At 29.8% G+C, this 19,862-nt stretch overlaps 1 protein-coding gene across 18 annotated transcripts in view; it reads left to right on the forward strand.

The window, feature by feature from the left end:
- The window catches only part of LOC112680806 (coiled-coil domain-containing protein AGAP005037), a 174,517-nt gene that overhangs the window by 133,765 nt on the left and 20,890 nt on the right, over window positions 1-19,862 (forward strand). For all 18 annotated transcript variants that reach the window (XR_003148350.1, XM_025551018.1, XM_025551009.1 and 15 more), the window contains 2 exons: window positions 4,025-4,196; window positions 11,195-11,348. Coding sequence is in view for 17 of the 18 variants with exons in the window: in XM_025551018.1 (XP_025406803.1) it covers window positions 4,025-4,196; window positions 11,195-11,348 (326 nt within the window). In the remaining variant the exon portion in view is untranslated. The remainder of the gene's footprint in view (window positions 1-4,024; window positions 4,197-11,194; window positions 11,349-19,862) is intronic.

Below are 19,862 nucleotides of genomic sequence, written 5' to 3' on the forward strand. Positions count from 1 at the left end.
AACTTTAGTATTATAATTGTAAATTACTATTAATCAAGCTTTTGTCGTTACCGCAATGAAAACAGCAGGAGTAGCGATAACTGAAGTAAGAAAATATATACAGGTAGTATATGCGTTCATGAAACTCGTGTACACAATATCACGTATAATAATTTATTCATTGTCTTAACCCGTTTTAACTTGTCCATAAATTAGTAGTATGACTTACGTACATAAATACGTAAAACTATCTTTCTATCTCAATTTGCTAAATCGATCAAGAGAAAGAAAAAAAATGTATAAATATTCAACACAATTACAAGCATGATGTAACACTATGAACTCTACAAAACGGATAGTAAATGACATTTGTAAAATTTCAAACTTTGTAGTAACTCTTTTCGCTGGTATTAAGGTATTTTATATTGATATTTGTCAGTAAAATTATACCTTTATAATTTATTGATTTTTGCAAATTTTTTATATATCTTTTTATCAAAGCATTTTTATTTAAATAAAAAACATTTATGCCGACAATTCTTTCACCAGGGTACAATTTATTATATTAACAACCCTTATAAAATGAATTATTATTAAAAGTTTTTCGTTCGTTTTATTGGTCAATACAAATACATATTTTAAATTTCCATGCAGTATTTCATTGAATGTAATCTTTACATTTCAATTTGGTTATCGTTTAGAGCTTAGGTCGATATTTATAACATTACATTCTCGTTGTAATATACGGAACAAACACCACGTTGGAAGCTCGTCTGAGGATAACGTAATAGTGTACTGATTCTCACAAGAGAAATATCTCGAATCTGACATTTCCTAAGTATGTAATACATATATATATATATATAGACATTTGTTTACTTTTTCGCAAAGGTGAAATAAATATTGAACACATATATACGTTACTCCGAATAACTTACTCGGTTATTAAAAACGTAGGAAAATATTGATTCGATTGTATGTGTTTAGACTTAAGACGCAATCATACTTTTAATATTGCATATCGGGGCACTTCAAGATTATATGAACCTCTGTGAATAATCTGAAGAAAAAATAAAAATAAGTTGGCAGTCCGTTTTGGCGTCTTCCTTCCGGAGGCTATAGCGGGATCCTGCTACTGTTGCGAATGTAATGCGCCGTATGCGTTATTAATGTTTCTCTCGCGTGCACATTAATCCCACAAGACACTAACTGTATTACTGTGTTAATCCCTATGTCTCGGCACAAAACTATGGTCCTTAACAAGCCGCTAAAATGTAAAAGCTCCCTGTTCCCTAATCAAATATGACCACATCCCATCATCGTTGTCGTCGTCGCTTTGATTTTCAAAATTAAACCCATCGTATGTATATAATATAATTCATACCTACCTATGTACATATATAATGTACAATATATGTACATATGTAAACATAAGCGTAAATATGTATATTTATCCATCGGTATCTTTTCGTAATCGATACGAATTTTATTCTTGCAATGATTGTAGATTTATTCGCGAAAAAAAGTCGTTTTCCATAATTATTATTCTGTCGTAGTTTTTAAATCTTTTGGTATTTGTCGCAATATGTTGTAATACTCGTAGTCGTATCCGAAAGAGGGAATACATATTTACTCAGATTTAACACGTTTTCGCACTCATGAGTCACGAATACCAACGAAAACCACAAATATATAATTCAAATGAAACCAATGTCATTCAAAATTGTATATAGCTTTACGAATTTAGGTATTAATTTCTCGTCGACGAAAGTGACCCAATTATTGTTATCGTCTAAATATTATATATACCCTGATCAATAAATGTGTGAAATAACTAATTTACCATGAAACGATTGATTTTTTTCATAGATTTACACTTTGAATACATTTAGCGATTCTATAGAGCAGTGGTTCCCAAACTTTTTTGGTTCACGCACCCTTAAACCAAAAAAAAAAAATATATAAATACTCCTCCCATAGATAAACAAAATATACTTTTTTATTATTTTAATAAAAGCAAATTACAGTTGATCTAAAAATAAATATAAGATAATGTAATACACAATATAAATAAACCATTACATTCCTCGCTCCGCTCAGATTCTAATATTTGCCTTGCGCCTTCCCCAATAAATGCTTGCTCCTCCCTTGGAAGCACAACAGTTTGGGAACCACTGATATAGAATATAGATGTATCATCTCTTATACACATGTATAACATTTTTTTAATGGTGGAAATAAGCATATTTATATTTAAATTAACATTGGATTTAATTTTTTGAAAATCTATTCCAGTTTTGCACTGAATTAACCTTTCGCAGCTTAATACAATGCGGCTGTAATGTATATACGTGTGAGATTTTAAGCATATTTCAATAATTTTACCTATTAGTTCAAGAAAATATTATCAAAAATGTCGTCTACCACACACAACATTAATTATAATAAGCGGCATATCTAATGATCATTTATCCGAAGTTTGAAGTATAATAATTATTTTTATAATATATTATTTATATTTAAACAATCTGTTACGTTTTCGAACACCGCAATTTGACCTAAATTAATTTTTTATTTCCAAAATGTGGTTTTATTTCTTGTGTGAAAACCGTTAATTTCGACGTCAGTAGTATACGTATCGGCGATAATGTAGTTAATAATATTATGTCAAATATCCGAGAAAATACCGTTCAAGAGCGTCACGTCGCCGGTCTAATCTTTGATATTAACAACGGAACATATATGTATATATTCGGAATTGTCTTATGAATCAACAATTCATTAGAATGTATATTTAATTAGGAAGTCCTATGACAGTATAGAATCATAACTGATGCAGTTTACTGAGCTGTATATAACGAAGACGAAGACTACAACAACAGCAATGATGATAGTAATTAATAACTATAGTGAGTTTCGAAACCAATAGTTTAATCGTGGAAATGTTTTAATTAAGAGATGGGCGGGGATTAATATCTATAAGGAAACGAAATTATCTGGGAAAAATATGATGTCGGGCCTGCGCTCATAATAATTATGAGTATGAAGTCCCGAACATATAGTCTTTAGTCTTACGCGTTGCTTGTGACTATTATAATAAAACTGTATAACAAGGCTCCCGTGTACACCTTGATAATTTGGGCTCGTATATTTTTCGTCAATTAACATAACAATATAATCACACAGTCGTATAACAATAGTAATTATAAAACGAGATATAAAATTAATATCTCTACTGTTAGGCTATTAATAATATATTTAATTAAAAGTGTACTGGTACTATTATTTTAATAAAGACGAATAATAACTTTTTTTTTTTAGAAAGCAAAACGATATTTCATCCTAACACGTATTATAATTTATAACGTGTGACGTGTATATACCTATTATATATGACCCAATAATTATGTTTTTAATTTAAATTATCAGGACCCCCGGATCCCCACACATTCATGAACACCTACTTTTATATTATAATACTATTACGACATCTATTTTTTGGACAGAACACGTACACGTTCTACAATACTTAAATTTTATTGTATTAGTCTGTAATTGATTAATATATTTGTTAACATACCTACTATTTCTCTACATATGTCGATACTCAAGCAAATCTATAAAAATTAACCTTAAATTAAGTTTTGTATGTATTTATTTTTAAACGATAACATTGAATCATTTTTATAACTGATGAATTAAAGACTTGATTTAAGAAGTTTTTATAGTTTAAGAGCAGATTTGGAAAATGTATAATCGTCTCTTAATCGTAAAAACATGATTTATTCCTCAATTACCGAGAAAATTATTTAAACATCACCTTTTTGTCGAAAACATTTGAAAGTATAAAAAATTCCACAATAAGAATCGGTATTTATTAAATTTAAATTCTATTGAATCGTATTTTTAGATGTGAAAGCGTTTTCTAATTATATGAAAATCGCAAAATCGATACCCAATCCTACACAAATATTACGATAAAGTTTACACTGCAATATATGTACATGTTCATTAAACGTAATGGTTTTTTTTCCATTTTTTCCAGGGAAGTAAATGTACTAGCGGCGGCGCGCCAGGGCAACCGTATTACATGACCCATCAGTTCCCGCCAGGATCGTCGGCTACACTACCCAACAGAGGCCGGCCGCCCACCGGGTCCATACCGGCCAGAACGTATTCACCTGCCATACCGCCTGTGGCTGCTAACAAATCGTCAGGTACGTTCTGAGGCTGATACGAAATTGACTACAGTGCGTTCGTACGGGGCTATGGGACGGAGAGAAAGTCTTAAAACAAAAAACTAAACCTACCCCGGTGAAATATTCGTACATTTCAACTGTATTTTTTCCTTCGATTCTTTTGCCTAAGCGATTTTATTCCTTCAAGAAGATATTATTGTTAGATGCAATATTAAACAAACGACCGAATATTCCCGCCTGATGTGCATTTATACGATAGTTATATAATTTAAACGCAACTTCTACTATCATAAAACGCTGTATAGCTAAAAACCAGCGTTTAAAAAATAAAGTAATGTTTTCGTTTTATTTTTAACGTCACTCAAAGGCGAGCAAAAGTCAAAAAGACCTTTCCGTCGCGAGTATGTACCCGCAGTGTAAATACTATATAGTGAACCAGTAGGGCATAAAGATCAAAAGTCGTTTGTACAACGAAATTAATTTTGAGCAAAAGCTACTTACCTTTTCAACTCGATTCGTTTGAATGAAACAAATTTCAGATGAATTTATTATTATTATTATTATTATTATTGTTCTTCGTCTAGAGCTGTATTTTATTGTTTTTACGAAACGTTTATCGTTTACTTGTGCAATTGTGTTGGAAGTTTACAAAGACAACAATATTATAAGATACGTATATAAACATTCTTTTGAGGTAGAGGCATCCGATTGATAGATAAACCTTTTGATGAATAAAATATTCCATTTATACCTCTCGATTTCAACGCGTATAATTAACGCTTTTTTTTTTATATAACGTATTTTTATTAATGCGTACTAATTGAAAACTTAGAAATAAGCAATACGAAAATACAGACAATTCATTCACTGGAACAATCAATCATCTTTCTTTTATTTATAATCCAAATGTGTAAACATTAAACATTAACAAGACGACTGTCGTGTAATAATCTAATTCTATCGAAATACTTAAATATGTCCCTCGATATTCATTCAGTAAACGATGTCCATAATTCAAACGGAGAAGAACAGTTGTGCATTTTAAATTTATAAAATTTATCAAAATAAAAAGGATGTATGTCGAGTAGTTGATACATTTTAAATAATAATAATCAGAATATCGTGTAAATCGTCTACCAGAAACAACGGTGGTTAAAATATTTTGGAATACACACGCTATACGTTATTAATACGATATAAATTATTTCGCGGAGGCGAACGGGTAAAAAATCATAGTGCGAAATAGAATAAAGCGCAGAGGGACTGAGTATTAAACAACGCGTAACTACAATGTGTCAAAAAAAAATGATGCATTTTTCTAGGTATTAAATTATTAAAGTAAAAAATATTTACAACACGTTTTCTAACGGCTTTCGTGTAGAATGGGTGTGCGTCGCCGAGTCATAGTTGCTACGTCCATAATATTATATGGCATCATAATGTATATAATAGTACATAGCTTACATACTTAGTAAGTTCCCTTTACACACAGACATAGATAATATTATTGTATTAGTAATTTATCGTATTTAATATGTTAATATTAGTCGTAATCGGAATTTCGTAATCGTTGCTTACGGACGACATTCGTGCACAGCAAACCCTCTTGTACAGTAATATATTACACATATTACGAAAGCGTTACGAATATCTTAAAATGCATCGTCACCGAACTAAAGTAATAATGTAACATAAAACAGTGGGAAGTGCGTAAACACATTCGGAGCCGAATTTCGGGACGGGCCCAGTGCGTGCAGAAGCCCTACAGCAATCCCCACATTTACGTAACTAACTCTTGGAGTGATTCTGTAATAGTATGAATACAGAAGAAGAAAAAATTCAAATCATAATATTATTATGATTAATTCACAACATGAAAGGGAAAAAACCTAAATTATGCTTATTTATTTTGGGATGCCGTCAATTCGTTCACTATGATGATTACTATGTCTCCTCGCATGTCTATATAAACACATCGCCACTGCAGCAAACGTCACTGACTGTTTCAGCTTTGGCTACTGCACCAGGATCGCTGTAAGTCCGCGTAACCCGATCAGATAATGATGTACAACAGCGAATAAAACGCAATTTGTGGATAAACTGGCCGACTGGTCGAACAGCTGACCCCGAGCTCGATCTTTGCCTTGCAATTCTAGTGCGTCGATGTTCATGTACGCGGTATGTACGCGCGCAATATGAGAGCTGCACATTAGAACCTTTAACCCAGGTCGTCATGTGGTACGCGTGATTTATGGTGGTCGGTTTCAGTCGCTAGATTTACGATCGTTCCATTTAGATAAGTTTTTGTTAATACGGTTTCACGCGTCCTGACCGTCAAAAGAATGTACGGATGGTTAAATATTTATCAAATTCTCTCTTCTTAACCTTTGCCCGCCAGCCCTGCGAGATCCTCCGCGTGCAATAATATAATAACATCTTTCTCCGTGCCGCCGTGTCCGTGGGGTATTACACACGGTGTACTACCCCTACGTCGTACTCGTCCGACCACGTATCCGACTGTTGCAACAGTCTCTGATCCGTGTAATACTGATTATATTCGACCATTAATCAGAACAACATTGAAACGTAATATTTTATTTTGTTTTTCAAACACCGAATAACTGGATGCATACCCACAACGCTGCACAGAATGTTATAATATTATAATATATTGTAAACACGTCGACTATTTGTATCTTATTATTTCTGTCAAACCGAGCTTGACGGCATTAGATGACGGGCGTTAAAAAGGTCTCGGACAAAACAATACGATATATTGGTTTCGAGAGCGAAGTTCGTTTGTTATTATCATATACGGGCGTGCTCGTATATACGTATCGTGGCCGCGCATTGATATTTTTAATCAAATTTTCGATTTACCAAAACCCGACCTTCGCATATTACCTATCAAAAATATTTCCGATGACAATTGTCCTGTGTGTATATAATATTATATTCGAATGTATGGTTTTGATCGATCACTTTCGTCGCGTACCTACTACCAGAACCTAAAGAAAATGGTTTCTTTTACTTTTGTTTCTGTGTCTAGACAGCTGCATTCGTATAATATATAAATAATAAATATAGAATATTACACGTGTATATTTTCCGCGTACATTTATTATGAAAATAATCATTATCCGAAAATCGCATATAAATAACAACTATTCAATAAGAATTGAAATAAAAATAAGAATGGTAAAAATATAATCGATTTCGATTAAAACATGCAATAATGATAGTAATAATATTAATAATGATACCTACGTCTGCGATTGTATTTGTTACGTCACGGCGAAGGTTTTTCTTACTTGTGAGGGCGGGGGGTAATTTTTCTTGAATGCTTCTAAAATTGCTCTTTATACGACGACATTATATGCTATGGGGACACGTGAGGTTTTTCACCACGGTCCATTGTTGCGGTCGGAGTCTGTGCCTGGCCAACATTGAACGCTTATAGGTTTCTCGAGGTCAGCGAGCCGTTGTTACAAGTTTGTGCGACACGCTAACGTAATTCGGTTTATTCAAAACGAACCCGTTGTTTAATTATTCTAACCCTTGTTCGTCGTGCTCCTATTAATTATTCGAAATTAGTTATGGTTTAGGCTACACGTGCCTCTCCCCTGAGCGGACGGACGGAGCACGAAAACGACAACGATGACGATGGCAATGTTGTTTGAAAAAAATGTCCATAAAATATTTATATATATATATATATATATATATATATACGTATTCAATGACTCCTGAGGCTACCCTTACGGAGACTCGTGCATTCAGACTACCACCGTCTCGCAAGCTGTATAGAAATAAAATCGAATTCGCATAACCTTTAAACGCTTGATTTAATTTCAAAACATTTAATTATATTCACACTTAATAATTAAGCACGCAATGAGCTACTGCTGGTTACAATGCATAACAGCAGGCTTGTTTTCAATATACCCTCATTGATTTTTTCGAACAGTATATATGTAAATCGAATTGTCTCCTGGAAATTCCTTTAGATGTATAATTTATATTCTCGAATTATATACTTGAGTGTTATTTTTTTATTATTTTTTCTGGCAAAGTTCTGTGGTGCAGTGCCACATTTAGTTTTTAAATTGTATTACGTAGGTAACTAATAATATGTCAACACAACATCGTTCGGTTTGATTTGAATTTATCTTCTCGACGTCTTTATAATTTAATTCTTTAAATTTATTTTAAAGATTCGATTTTAATCTGTAAGTTATCCATTATAAATTACTTTTAAATTACCCATTATAAGTTACTTTTAGCAATAATTAATAAACGTACTGGATGTTACCACTGGGTAATTCCACAACTCATACTATACGCACCATTCATTTTATAATCATCGCACATTAAACCTGCTCATTGTACATATATATTTGTATCGATTGTAGGTTTTTTCAATAAAAGAAAACTTTAAGTTCATTAAATATAAGGTAGAGTGTGAACATTCATTATATTATGGCATTGTTCCATTCGTCTACGTTAATTCATTCGCATACCATTATACTTAAATATTAATTACTAAAAAATAAATGTCCTTTATCATGGTTACTTTTACTTACGTAGTTACGTAAACAACATCATATTTTAATAATTATAACTGTAGTTTTAATCAAAAGTTTAAATTAAACTACATATTTCATTAAAAAATAAATAATTTTGTTTTCTTTAACAATTTTGCAGCACACGAAACATCAAGATTTTTTAAAAGCTGTGATAATAATTGTAACATTGTAATGTTGCTATCTAATTTTTATCGTTTATTCATAATATTCTTAACAGGTTGACCGCCATGTGTTTTCTTTCGGGTTACTCATAGCCGCCATGAGACTCTATTTGGGGTCTCAGCTAAGTTACTCAAAACCGTTATTGAGACTCTTTTTGTAATCTCAATGACTACATAGGTTTATACGCCGATATTCCGAATAGAGTCTCAGTTGTCGTAGTTTTTATTGCAGAATCGGATTCTACAGTGTGACCACTATAATTTGGTGTTTTTAGCGAACGTTTATCTTTATTTGTTAATTTTTAAATTAAATTTATCGATAACTATATGAATGATGATACCAATGAAGTCATCTGGTCATGTTTATGGTTTCAGTTTTAGGTTGTGATATTATCTTACTATTCCAATTTGTATATCATAACTACTGATAATATTCATCTTGATAAAAAAATGAATCGATAACGTTTTTTTTTTTTAAAAAAATTGTATTGGTTTGTTTCACTGTTAAACTATTGGGTACTAAAGTACTTAAATTTGTTTTATCTTACTGTTATAATATTACTTATTATTATTAAAAGGTAGTGCACCTAAGGAAAATGTTTCTTTTTAAATTTTTATTATTTTTCATGTAAACCTCTAACCTCAAGTTCCTAAAAAATTATATTATACAATCGAATATCCTAAATTTAATGGAATGAAAATATTATTACAATATTACTATTTTGAGAACCTATTTGGTATCTCAGTTTGTTAGGAACAATCAACAATTTTTTATATGTTACTCACCACCGCCATGAGAATCTATTAAGGGTCTCAGCTAGAATTTGTCCAACATAACTGTATATCAGTCATATAATTGATACTGAACCCATATTTAAATTTCCAGCAAAATCCAATCATTTTTTTTTTCAAATCAAATTTGAGTAATCACATTAAAAATACCATGGCCTCAGGGAGAAAACTAGTGAGCCCCCCAAAAAGAGTCTCATGGAGGTCAACCTGTTAAATACATGATAAACAATCAATTTAAATTTAAGATAACATTAGTTATAAAATAATACACGTGTGTCATCGATAATGATTTGGTTTTAAATTGTATAATAGTTTAATGTTTTCTTGGAAAGGAAACTCTAGATCTAAGGTGCTGTAATTACATAAATGCTTATTAACATAAAATACAATTTACTATAGTAAATTTTGAAACGTACAACATATCATATTCGAAATAAAATGTATTTTATCGAAGTTGCTGTTCAGTGGTTATTACTTTTCTTATCGAAATTTTGGATTAATGAGTCGTAGAACTTTGTTAAACCATAATGGAGTTTTTCTTGGTGAATAATTTTGAGTCAGCTGGTTCTTTGAACAAACGAGCTCCTTAACATACTTTAGAAATTAATAAAAATACGAATGATTATGCACTTATTGATGATATTGGGTCGAAAGTGTTCTACTTTTCGACGTTTTGTGGCATTATTGCCTTCAACATTTTTGACCCATCTATACGTTAACATTTAACGAAATACATTCGTATAATTTTACAAATATTTAACTTTTCGTTATTAAAAAAGTTATGTTATTCATTAGAATTTAGTTTATTAGTTAGTTTATCGAGTTATCAGAAAAAAAATAAAATTTTAGATAAAATTGTTGTCATAATAGTTTCAGAACTTAAAAAATTAATTTATTATACATAAATAAATAGTGCATCTTATACGGATCTTATTCTTCAATTTTTGTTCGAATGAGTTTGAATCGAAATTGTGTAAATTATGATACTATAAAAATTATCCATTATTAGTTGTGTGTATACACATACATGCAACTACCGTTGAAAATGAAAAAATTATTTTTACTTTATATGATAAAGATAATACTAACTTAAAACCCATATTTTTATAACATTTCATTAATTTTCAAAAAAAAACTTTCTAAATTTAAAAATATCAACTATAATTTTAAATTGAATTACATTTTTTATATTAAAAACTATTAAAAAACAATTATTAGTGCGTGTAGTTCTATTCTGTTTCTAACATTAGATTCTCCAATTTTCATTATATAATTTTATTTCTACTTATATAAACTTGGTGTAATCTACAAACAAACTACTTTATTACTTTATTAAATTCTGAGTAGTTGTAGTACTTATCTTCTAATGGCGTAACTTTTAAACTAAGCGAACAAAGATGTTCACTAACTCAACATAATTTCTATAACTTGAATAAATGTAAGAGAAATATAATAATATATAACTAAAATATTTCAGGGTACATGTCATCACCAGAGAGGGCTGGCTCTCGATCAGGATACACAGCACCTCCATATATGTCGCCTGGAGGTTCATCATTCGATGAAAACTCCTATTATGGCTATGGCCCCAGGACGGGGTCTATCACACCCGTTATCGACGAAGAAACCAGGTAAATTCGAAATATTTATATTCACTTTGCAAAACTAACTAACAAATATTTATTTAATTACATTGTATTGTGTAACGAATGATAACCAGTAGAGTTATAATAAAAAATACAATTTTGATTTTACGCTTATATCATATATATATATATATATATATACATATATATATATCATATCTAACCATCCGATAAAATGAAATGTTTATTATACTAAAACATCGAGTAATCATTAGAAAGTTTGAATATTTTATTAATATTTGGCGAACAGATGATTTAATGTCAACTTATAATCTCCAACATGGCTAACTATTTATGGTTAGTCTATTTATAGTTAAACTTATTTATAGGGATTTTAAAGTTATCAATATTATAAGTATGTCTGTATTAATAGAAATATTACGTATTCATTGAGTGAAATATTTTATAACATGTTACGTAAGAAGAAATAAATATTTTTGTTATTTCTGTTTACATTCCGGAAAAATTCAAAAAATCTGGGATGAGAGTTATTAAAAAAAAGGTATTCTGAATAATTATTATGTATTCATAATGAATACCCGGAACGAATAGGAACTCATATAATTCATAATGAACGAATACTTACAAACACTTACGCTACAGTTATCCGGTAAGCAGTACTTTAAAATGTGATTCATAAAATATCCTTTTTGTGCTTAAATTATTCATTTTTTCAAATTCTGATTTTGGATAATTTATATTCTTAAAAACTATATCTTTCCATGTATAAATGTATAATATATCCTGTACCAATATCAACTTTTGTTTTTCAAATAGAAAAATTAATTTTATATTAAATTTATTCCGTTTCTTTTTTTTTTTTTTTTTTTTTTTTTTTTTAACGTAAGAGTCAAAATTTGGAACTGTACTTTCAAAATTATTTGAATTTGAAATCACGTATGAAAATCTGAAGATAACTAGAATAATGTAGAATTGGTGATTCCCTTTGTTATTATAACTTTAATATTACACAATAATTGTATTATTATTATTATAAACAGTATTTTTATTGTTATTGTTGTTAATCTCTTCGAAAAGATAATGCGTAAGTTGGCACAATAATCTTATATAATGTATGTATACATACGTTGCAAATCAGTAATAGTAGTACAACTCCGTAGCGTAATAATAATACATCAACATTTTAGTAATTTACAAAACTTAAAAAATTTTATTGTATATTTGAACCGCCCTGTCTAGATACTGGAATCATTTCTTCGATACCATAAAATTTCAATAAAAACAATTGATAAATAACAAACTCTTAAAACCAAAATAAATACAGACACAAGTGATGAGGTAACAATGGTGAACGTAAACAACTTTCAACGAATTTAAATTATTCCCGACTGCAGTAAATGCTATAATACATTATATAGTTAAAGAGATATATCCGTAATCGAGAAGTCAGACTTTTTTATTTTATTCTTATTAACAATTTTTTACATTTGAATTAAAGTAATCTTAACGTGAATAATGTTAATGTAATTTATAGAATTCGATTAATGAACATTTACTACGCATAAAAATGATAAAAATTTTGAAAAGCAGGAAATATATAAAATAATATAAAATTAATTAAAATTACTTTTAATAAAAAAAAACCATTTTTTAAATTGTACGTTAAAAAAAAAAAAAAAATGGTCATAAATGATTTAAATAAATGATTCTTTAAAATGTTTAAAATTAGCTTATCGATCTAAGCGTCTAGTTTTTAGATTTATTATTGTTTTTAATATTAAATTAAATTATGCATAACGTATCACCACAGCCAGTTTCACCCAATTCTCGGTTTTTTTTAAATTGCATTTTAAAAAATCACTATTAAAAATTAACCTTTCCAATTTTATATACTGATTTGCGTCCAAGTCAGATTTCGAATAGCTACTGGGTTTATTTATTTGGAGATATTTCGTCTACGTCGTCGGTATTATTTTTCACATTTAATGAGATAATAAATGCAACTAACCACCTAATAACACGAATGATATATAATTATGATGCGTCGAAAATCACAAGAGGTACGTGTTTGCGGACCTCCTTCGTCTTAACGTGTATATAATTATTTATATTTACGTCCAGTACGATAAACAAAATTAGTTATAAAACATAAGAGGGGAAATTACTAATCATCGAATTACAACAGTCGACTGCGGTAAATTAGCTATTATTTGTACATGTTGTGTCATGGTGCGAGCACGTGCAGTGGTTGCTTATATGCAATAAGATACACACGCAGATAATATTATTAGGTATACGATTCTTGTTGGTAAGTATTGAGGTGTACTACGCAACTGCCTATAAAAGGTACGTTCATCCTTTTTCAATCGGATTTCGACTACGATCGTGGCGTGTGTCATTGGGACTCGCACGCTTACTATTACTGTAAAAATACCATATTATACAATTAATATTTATACTACCGATCTCGGTACATATAATCTACATAATATATATACATAAACCAAATACCACTAACTGAACATCGCTACTCATCATCATCAGTTTATATGATCTATCATAAAAATGATAGATCATATAAACTTGCAATTTGACCTAGTGGTTTCTCTTACACTCTAGATGTGCAATAAGAAAAGGCTTTTCAAAATTCAACACCTTAAGGGTAAAAAGGGATAAGAAGTAAATATGAAAAAAAATCGCTTTGCTGAAAGCACTAAAACTTTGACTATGAAATTTGATGAGTAGTTTTACTGATATAGAGACTTCAAAAAGATTTTTATACTATATTTCGAGCCTCCAATCTACACACGCTTGTTAAGTAATGTAAAAAAACAAAAAAAATATATTACCGAATAAATAAGTTAATTGAAGTAATTATTATTAATAATTATAATACGTTTATTTATATTTTAATTATTAATAATTATTAATTATCTTTCCTTCGTGAATAAATTCAGCGCATAATGTGTTATTTTTAATTCTTGTTCTGCGGATGAGAACAAGTACCTAGTTATAAAATGCTATTGCTTATTGAAACTCAAAAGTATTATTCGAAGATATGTCATCCTGTACTAAAATAATAGTTCAACAGAAAAATTTGAAAATTAAACTCACTTATCCTTAAGATATGATTAGAATTCGAACCTGAACCTATATATATATATTATATATAGCTCGTAACTATCAGTATTTTTACTCAAAACGCATGTTTTTATTGACGGCTGCTATTTCGACGCGTCGCACTGTGTCGAATAAATAAAAATTTAAAAAGTAAATCATCAATATTCATATACGAGTACATGGCGTCGTCGTCACCACAATCTCCCACTTGAGCGACGTATACCCACAGGGTATCGTGTGTCAACGTGTACGTTATCGAGTGTAGTGATCGTCGTGATGTGGTGACTCGTGATGAGATTTTTTCGATCCGAGTTTTTTTTTTTTTTTTAGCAATTCGTATTCTCATAAATAAAAGTACGCGCGTCCTGTTGCGAGGGGGAAAAAAAATCTGCACTCTATGTATAATGTATGTATGTACGAGTATACTTTAAAAAAAAAAAAAGTATATACTTTACCGCCGTAAAAACCATCTTTCGGACGGCTTACGCGTGGTTATTGCGGTATAAAACTATTAGGACGGTGACGACTCAGGCTCATATATTTCTATTTTATCTTCCCAAACAATCGTCTAACCGACCGCCGCCGATGTTCGTCAATAACAACATTTTTACCTTTTATACGGCTCGTTGTAATTTCCATTACGTCGGGTCGTCCTACACGCTTGTAAACATATTGTAATATATATATATATATATAGTGGCTCCGGTTTCCGATAAATAATATCGTCTCTATCCTATTAGTTATTGTGTTGGATCGCGCGAAAAACAATTATTCGGGAATCTCGTATTTAGTAGAGGTATACCTATACGACGTCCATATGAAAATAAATCCACGGGCACTGCGCGCATGGCGTATTCGTGTGGTCTTATCGTAATAAAATGTGCATTCGATACAGTAATATTCTGTCAGGCAGACGAGTTATAATACAATATACCACTTAATATATATATATATATATATATATATATATATATATATATACGTATTTCAATCTCGAAAAGATGAACACTACACGTCCGTCGGGTTTTTGTCTGTGAAATCGAGGAGAAAGTCATCGTTTTTGTTTTGCCTCTTCTGTACGCGTTCATATATTTATATTTGTGTGTGCAATATACATGTGTATACTCCTTTTAAAAATTCTGACGCCCATTACACTGTGTGCACGTATCCAGTTTTACAACAACTGCACATTACCAATATATATATATATATACATAGAAATATATAGAAATGGTAGACTCGTGTCCGGACGAGTGTCTATGTAGAAGCTACTCAAGTCGTAAATTAATTTCGTTTTAATAGACCGCTTTTGAAAAACAAACCGTCTTCCGGTGCTTCTAGTGTTTACTAATATATATATATATATATAGAACACGCGTTTGTTAATTAATGTCGACCGCTACTGAATTCATCCGTTTAATTTTATTGTACCGTACGATGACAATTCGATTGAGTACGAACACACACACACACACACACACACGATTTTTACTACATAAAACGTTACAACGTGTATGGTGTTCTGATACTGACGTCATGATGGCATGACACTTCCGGTTTTCTGCAAATTGAAAAATACACAGAGCCATTAACATAAATAATTTAAAACCATGTATATTTTATTATAGTAGTTATAATCCGCGTTCCATGCGCCCGACAACTAAAGTAACTGGTTAAGAACGCGCATTTAGAACCCCATAGTCGTATTTTAATGTTGATACTTAGTTGTGTCAACATCATAATATTATTAGCGTAATATATGAATACAACACCATTATTACTGAGTAAATAAATATCTAATGATATAAAACGCCAAACAAAACTTTCTTTTTAAAATAACAACACCCACTAAAATTATATATACACACATAAAATGTTAGTGTCAGAAATGTACCACAATTTCATATTCGCAGTATATTAACTATACTTGAGTGAATCAATGTATACCTATATAAATATAATTGATTTCTTCTTTTGAAACTGGTTGTTAACGAATAATAATAATAATAAAATTAGTTAAAAATTTACCAACACGGATGTTACCAGAAAATGTTTCGTAATATGGTTTTACCCTCAAAATTCGTTACTCATCATTGTGTTATTCAAACCACATGTTTTGTGGAAATCAATATCTTTTGTTAGAATTATAGTAAATAAATTCTTATTATTTTAAAATTATTAATTAATTGATTATTTTTGGTTTGATTATGCAATTTTTCATATATTTTCGAATTAAATGTGGTTTATTTTTATTCGCGGGTTGCTCTTTCTGGGTTCTGCGTTGCCTAGACTTTTCATTGTGTTTTTAAAAGAAGAATGATTTTTGTAACGATCTATCGAATATAATAAATATAAGCAACAATTTGTATAATCATGGCATTTTATATAATGACTAGGAGTTTTATGAAGTACCCAGTCGTCTTTAAAGAAGTATATAATTTTTATATTTTTACATGCATTTCATAGATATTTTATATAATAACTAGGCATTTTATAAAATTATGAACAAAATATTGGCAATTTACACAATAGGAAAATTAATTTATTTTTTATCATAATGAAACTGAATAATTAAACCAAAGACAATTTATTTTTTAGTACAAAAATATATTTATTAATAAATACCAATTATTACAAAATATATGAATACATAAAAATTAATAATTTAAATTTTATTTTAATACAGAGATTTTAATTATTTTTATTTAATTTTGTTATTTTTTTTAAAATGTTATTGTTGAGACAAAATATGAATATTCAAAGTATTCCATTATTGTAAAAAGATTTATTTTTATACATTATATTAATATAAATATTATTAGATACAAAAAATATAATTGTTATTAGGTTAACAAAGAGTAGTCTTTTAGTATTCTAGTTTGGTAGCTTTTTTTAGTTTGGTAATTAATAGTAGCCTAAAGTTATAAAGTTTTAGTTTTAAAATTCTGAGTGAGATGAGGAATGTAATGGTATTATTTTTTGTATCTGTATAGACGATTTCAACCAGAAAAATTAATCTGCTTTTGCTGCAATTGCTTCTATCATAACAGTCATATGTCTGATAAGAAGTGCACTCTGGTTGATACTTTGAAAATGTTAATTTTTATAAAGTTTCAAACAGAAAAATTTACAACATACTAGTTTTCGAGTCCACAATTTCGACAAAATCGTATTTGTTTTCATCGTAACTCAAAAAAAGTAATAGTCTTGGAGACTTAAAATGTTCACTGGTTAAAAGATTTTGTTGAGTTTTTTTATAGAAAATTGAAATGTTTCCTTAAATATTTATCAAAAATATTGTTACTATCATTTTGATTTGACAAATATCTTGGTAATTAATATAAAGTTCCACATTTTTACACATCTTTTATTGACTAATAAAAAAAAAATTGAGTAATACCCAAACTTGTACCTCATCCAATCTAGGAATTTTACCCCTTTTTTTCCTAATCCCCTTTCACGCTGCTTATTTTATATAACATATTATTTAATCATAAAACAATCGTAAATATTATTAGTTTTTATTTTTCGCATCGAATTTTCAAAAATTGATAAAGTCGCGTTATTTTTTTTTCCAACTTATTGAAATGTTGGCCAAAATGTTGAGGCCAACTCTCAAATTATAATATATTTAAATAATATTTTCGAAGTTTTCACGTATGCATAATAAAAATAGACACCGCCGTGTACAACTCGCTTTCTGCTGTAGCATTCTTCACGGTTGGGTACTGCGTGCGTTTATATCATGCGCTTCAATAAGGTTATGCATTTTGTATTCGTCGGGTTCAAACAGTCTTTATGTGCGTACAATCCTATAAATATTATGCATATATTGTGTATTTTACAAATAGCACACAATTTGTTCTCGAGTCCGTTGAAAATCCGTCAACACATTCGCGGTTGTATTGATGTGTTTCCGAGTTCGCGACGAGTGGTTCGTTCGAACTTTATCCGAGTTGATTTATAACATAAACACACTTCATTTTACATATTCGCCACATGCGTTTAACGTACGTCTTCATTGTACACTACATGCTCGTTAAGAAACACTCGCACTCTTGTGTGTATATACGTACTTGTATATTATATATATAATAAATAGTATATATATATATATAATAACGCACGGACAAACGCGAACAATAACAGCCAGCCAGCCCTTCTTCGTATTGACAAATCATTTATTTTGTACTCCTATTATTAAATGATTATATTATGACCGATTTAAGTTTACTAAACCCGTTGTATATTTTGATAATTCTATTTCTTCATATTTTACCATAATTTTTCAACCCTCATTAAATGGTACGGTGGCTGTATTCGAAATTTATTTTCTGGTATATTTGTTTATCTAATTTGCGATGGTAACTGCTTTTCAAATAGTTACCGAGAATACTGGTTACTATTTGCTTAAAATACCTAGTCTTAGGTTAGATACTGAGACAATTATTACCATAAAAACAGTACATTAAAAAGAACTTGAATCACGAGTATATTAATACAAAATCCAAAAAATTTGAATCAATTATTATTTTCTTCAGAAACCAATCATAAAATAAACATATTTTTTACGAAAACGAACACATATTTTTTGAAGAAAAATAGTTTGAAACAAAATAAACACATTTAAATATTAAACGATAGATCTGTTTATTACCAATAGTAATTGCAATTAGGACGTACACACAAAGCAGTTTTTCGCCTATCCAAACAAACTTCCATAATGTTATACATGATTTTACTTTAGTGTAATAATATTTACTTTGTTGAATGTACACAAGGATATAATATTGGATTGCGGAAATATTTTAAACATTATAAATATAGAAAAAAAAAACTGCAAAATAGTATATTGAATTACTATGATGATAATATTATTAAGTTACTGTACTGCATCAGTGAAAGAAAATAAAAAATAAATTAACAAAGTGGATATTAACCAGAAATAAATAAACACACACAGTTATTATGTAAGATATTCTAAAAAAAAAAAAAAATTGTACATATCACTAATTTTCTGTGTTCGAAAAAAAGCCCCAAAGTGTTGATTTATGGATGTCTCCGATTATCGTTAAAACCGGTAATCGCGACATTTCTTATAACGATGACCGGTAGTTGAAAAAATTTACCGCCAGTCCTTCTATTTAGTACGTACCAAATGTACATTGTGTATACGATAACAGGTGTTCGAAAAGTTTTGAGAACGTCTCGCGGGTTTTTTTTAAATTCTAACTGTTTCCGAACATTTCGAACATACTGTAAACGATATTGTAATACAACTAGAATAAAACAATATTATAATGCAATATAGCATACGTTTAGCACGATTATATTATGTTTTACTAACACTGCCGTATTATGTTGCGCTTTTCTCCTCTCCTCCTCCTCATTGCGCCGCCGTGCCAACCACCGGCTACG

Source organism: Sipha flava, unplaced genomic scaffold (assembly GCF_003268045.1).
Source record: "Sipha flava isolate LNK unplaced genomic scaffold, YSA_version1 180_pilon_pilon, whole genome shotgun sequence".
Classification (NCBI taxonomy): domain Eukaryota; kingdom Metazoa; phylum Arthropoda; class Insecta; order Hemiptera; family Aphididae; genus Sipha; species Sipha flava.